This window comes from Borostomias antarcticus, assembly GCF_949987555.1.
Source record: "Borostomias antarcticus genome assembly, contig: scaffold_121, whole genome shotgun sequence".
NCBI lineage: Eukaryota > Metazoa > Chordata > Actinopteri > Stomiiformes > Stomiidae > Borostomias > Borostomias antarcticus.
Window position 1 is genome coordinate 208,870 of NW_028175525.1, and position 5,000 is coordinate 213,869.

General features: G+C 46.0%; 1 protein-coding gene across 1 annotated transcript in view; it reads left to right on the plus strand.

Annotated features, from left to right (window-relative positions):
• ntn5 (netrin 5) overlaps positions 1 to 5,000 on the plus strand; it is a gene marked incomplete at both ends in the record, with an annotated part of 25,251 nt that overhangs the window by 8,976 nt on the left and 11,275 nt on the right. Inside the window, 1 exon segment of the mRNA XM_084463348.1 lies at positions 1,638 to 1,787. Within this exon segment, the coding sequence (XP_084319474.1) occupies positions 1,638 to 1,787 (150 nt within the window).

Consider the following 5,000-nt stretch of genomic DNA (forward strand, 5'->3'; position numbering starts at 1 on the left):
TCTCTCTCTCTTGCCCTCTGTACCACCCCTGCTCGCATACTTCTCTGTTCCTTCTCATCCTTCTCATCCTTCTCTCTTTTCATCCTTAAGCCATAGATCATTTTTCCAAATCCCAATTTCAAATACAAACATGCTAAATGGCCCGGCCTAAAAATGTTCTCCATGTTTAAGTGTGGAGAGGAAACTCCGCCCTGTGTTGGGCTGTGCAGTGATACAGTATCGATACATGTATTTACTTTTTTTATTTTTTGTTCTTTTTTTATGTATCAACACCGCAGAAAATTGATACAGTTAGTATTGCATCATTTATTTTATAAATAGCATTTTTAGCACAAGGAAAATATACAGAACAAAACAGGGAATAGATATAATTTAAATATTATGAAATGAAGGATATAGTTCAATCATTGATACATGATCCATCCATCCGTCCATCGTCATCCGCTTATCCGGGGTCGGGTCGCGGAGGCAGCAGCTCCAGCAGGGGGTCCCAGACATCCCTTTCCCTGGCTGCATCAACCAGCTCTGCCTAGGGGATCTTTAGCCGCTCACAGGCCAGTGCGGAGATGTAGTCCCGCCACCTAGTCCTGGGTCTACCCCGCGGCCTCCTCCCAGCCGGACATGCCTGGATCACCTCCCTAGGGAGGCGCCCAGGAGGCATCCTCTCTAGATCTCTAGGCCTTCTCACCAGATCTCTCTGGCAGACCCCGCCACCCTCCGGAGAAAACTCATTTCGGCCGCTCGTATCCGTGATCTCGTTCTTTCGGTCATGACCCATCCTTCATGACCATAGGTGAGGGTGGGGACGAAGAGACCGGTAGATCGAGAGCTTTGCCTTTTGGCTCAGCTCTCTTTTCATCACAACAGTGCGGTAAAGCGGCTGCAGAACCGCACCAGCTGCTCCGATTCTCCGGCCAAACTCCCTCTCCATGGTTCCCTCACTCGTGAACAAGACCCCCAGATACTTGAACTCCTTCACTTGGGGTAAGGACTCATTTCCTACTTGGAGCGGACAAACCACTGGTTTCCTGCTGAGAACCATGGCCTCAGATTTAGAGGTGCTGATTCTCATCCCAGCCGCTTCACACTCAGTTGCGAACCTATCCAGAGAGTGCTGGAGGTCGCAGGCAGATGATGCCATCAGGACCACATCATCTGCAAACAACAGCGATGCAATCCTCAGCTCACCGAAATGCAAACCCACCTCCCCACGGCTACGCCTCGATATCCTGTCCATGAAAAAAAAGAAAGACTAGTGGAGGGAAGAAGGCGTCTTACTTCTCCATTCTAGTTTGCACTAAAACTAGCCACGGCCCTTGATACATGATTCATGTTTTAAATGGATTTAAAATGTCCTTCCATTCCCTCCTCCCTCAGGTTCACCTACAGGGAGTGGGGGATGGAGTTGTATTTTCAGCTGTATTTTTGAATTTTCAGTAAATTATGTGGAGTATCACAATGTATCGCAAATGTATTGTATCGTATCGCAATGTATTGTGATACAATGGTATTGTGACGCATTTATCGTGAAACGTTTCGTGAGGTGAATAGCCAGCCCTAGTGCCGCATGGCACAGTGTTTAGTTCTGCAGTTGATTCTGGTGAGATGCATATTGATTCTTTGTTTCTCTCCCTCAGCGTGCCAGTGCCACCCCCTGGGCGCGGTGGGCCGCGGGTGTAACCAGACCACGGGCCAGTGTCTCTGCCGGGACGGCGTGACGGGACTCAGGTGCAACCGCTGCGCCCCGGGCTTCAAACAGGGACACTCTCCTCTGCGGCCCTGCATACGTACGTCTGCCAAACTGTCCGCCATCTTGGATCTAGACTTACTGTGACCAGATAGGCTCAACATCTCAACTCTTTATGCATTTTCACTGGCCTTCAAAATCTTATTCAAAGAAATTTATTGTGAAGAGTGTCTAAATTATCTGTTGATTGGTGAGGTGATGTCATTTTGTAGTCTGAAACATTTGGTTTTGTGTTTTAAATTCCTATGGGAAAAATGAATGGGTCCAGTTTCAAAAATGTCTAACATAGCACTAGTAACATCGGCCTCAGAAAGGCTTAAAAATTCATAAAACCTATCTTGAATGATGTGTATTAACTTTTAGAACAAAACGTACTGCAGTCTGGGAGTCTCTGTTAAATACAGACCTTATTTTTGGCATTTTTGCGTCCCGTTCATTTGTCCCACAGGGATTTAGAGCTCAGAACCAAATGGCCGCGATGCTTTTCAGCCTCTAAAATGACATCAGATCTCACCACTCTATAGGACTGATGTGCACCAATGGACCTCGGATATTTACTATGCACTTAAGAGTGCTTGCTTGGATATAGGAACAGTCTGTTTCCAAGAGCCAGTTCATATCACTGTCACTCATGAGAAAGCACACTGGTATCATCCCTCCCTCCCTCCTTCTTTCACTCTCTCTTTCAACCGTTCCTGACATAATTGAGATCAATTCCTCTATCAGCGCTCCTAAGCCCTTATCAAACTCCTAAGCCCTTATCAAACTCCTAAGCCCTTATCAAACTCCTAAGCCCTTATCAAACTCCTAAGCCCTTATCAAACTCCTAAACCCTTATCAAACTCCTAAGCCCTTATCAAACTCCTAAGCCCTTATCAAACATCACTCATTCCTAGACCTGTCTCTGTATCTCCTTGTGGTTGTTTCCACATCATGTGTCTAAAACTGTTATGAGTCACTTTGTTGCTACTGATAAAGAAACACTCAGGAAAGAAGTCATGCAACTAAAGCCTTCCACCTGCGGACGTGACCCTATCCCTACACCTTTTTAAATGGTGTTCACCTGTTTAGAGGAGGAAGTGCTACTGTAGCAACTATGAACCCTGACCACTGGTGACTTCCCTTTAGCACTATGAACCCTGACCACTGGTGACTTCCCTTTAGCACTATGAACCCTGACCACTGGTGACTTCCCTTTAGCACTATGAACCCTGACCACTGGTGACTTCCCTTAAGCACTATGAACCCTGACCACTGGTGACTTCCCTTTAGCACTATGAACCCTGACCACTGGTGACTTCCCTTTAGCACTATGAACCCTGACCACTGGTGACTTCCCTTTAGCACTATGAACCCTGACCACTGGTGACTTCCCTTTAGCACTATGAACCCTGACCACTGGTGACTTCCCTTTAGCACTATGAACCCTGACCACTGGTGACTTCCCTTTAGCACTATGAACCCTGACCACTGGTGACTTCCCTTAAGCACTATGAACCCTGACCACTGGTGACTTCCCTTTAGCACTATGAACCCTGACCACTGGTGACTTCCCTTTAGCACTATGAACCCTGACCACTGGTGACTTCCCTTTAGCACTATGAACCCTGACCACTGGTGACTTCCCTTAAGCACTATGAACCCTGACCACTGGTGACTTCCCTTTAGCACTATGAACCCTGACCACTGGTGACTTCCCTTTAGCACTATGAACCCTGACCACTGGTGACTTCCCTTAAGCACTATGAACCCTGACCACTGGTGACTTCCCTTTAGCACTATGAACCCTGACCACTGGTGACTTCCCTTTAGCACTATGAACCCTGACCACTGGTGACTTCCCTTTAGCACTATGAACCCTGACCACTGGTGACTTCCCTTAAGCACTATGAACCCTGACCACTGGTGACTTCCCTTTAGCACTATGAACCCTGACCACTGGTGACTTCCCTTTAGCACTATGAACCCTGACCACTGGTGACTTCCCTTAAGCACTATGAACCCTGACCACTGGTGACTTCCCTTTAGCACTATGAACCCTGACCACTGGTGACTTCCCTTTAGCACTATGAACCCTGACCACTGGTGACTTCCCTTTAGCACTATGAACCCTGACCACTGGTGACTTCCCTTAAGCACTATGAACCCTGACCACTGGTGACTTCCCTTTAGCACTATGAACCCTGACCACTGGTGAATTCCCTTTAGCACTAAAAACTGCTATTGTGAAGCCCCTCCTCAAGAAACAGTCTAAATCCCACAGTGCTGAATAATTTCAGGCCTATCTCATATCTTTCTTTTTTAAGTAAAATTTGAGAGAAACTGGTTTACAAACAATTAAATGACTCTTAATTTATCTTTGATAAATTCCAATCTGGCTTTCGACCTCACCACAGCACTGAGACTGCATTAGTCAAAGTGGTCAATGACCTAAGGTTAAACACAGACAACAAAAAACTGTCTATCCTTGTACTGCTTGACTTGAGCACTGCCTTTGATACCGTCGATCACGACATTCTCATTGAAAGACTTGAGAATTACGTTGGGCTATCTGGTTCAGTGTTAGACTGGTTTAAGAGTTATATTTTGGGTCGAGACTATGTTGTCTCTCTTGATGAGCACCTCTCGGCCAACACCAGTATAACTTGTGGGGTTCCCCAAGGGTCGATCCTGGGACCAGTACTGTTTAGTCTATATATGCTGCCGCTGGGAAATATCATCAGTGAACATGGAGTAAATGTCCATAGCTATGCTGACGACACACAGCTCTATATTTCCCCATCACCCCATGACACAAGCCCAATAGATAAACTGGTTGTCTGCATTGACCATGTCAACCAGTGGATGTCACATAATCTCCTCCAATTAAACAAAGACAAGACTGAGGTTTTAATTATTGGTGCTAAGGCCCAGAGAGAGACACTGTGCACTAACCTAAAGTCTCTGGCCAAAAACAACAAGCCCTTAGCAAAAAATCTTGGCGTGCTTTTAGATCCTGATTTTAATTTTAACTCTCACATTAACAGTATTACTAAAACCACCTTCTACCACCTCAGAAATATTGCAAAGGTGCGACCATTTCTCTCCCAGGCAGACAGAGAAACTCATGCATGCTTTTATTTCCAATAGACTTGACTATTGTAATGCCCTCTTCTCTGGCCTTCCTAATACATCTGTCAACAGACTTCAGATCATTCAGAATGAAAACAAGGACGAGAGAGCACACCTGTCTGACATCTCACCTGTCCTGAGG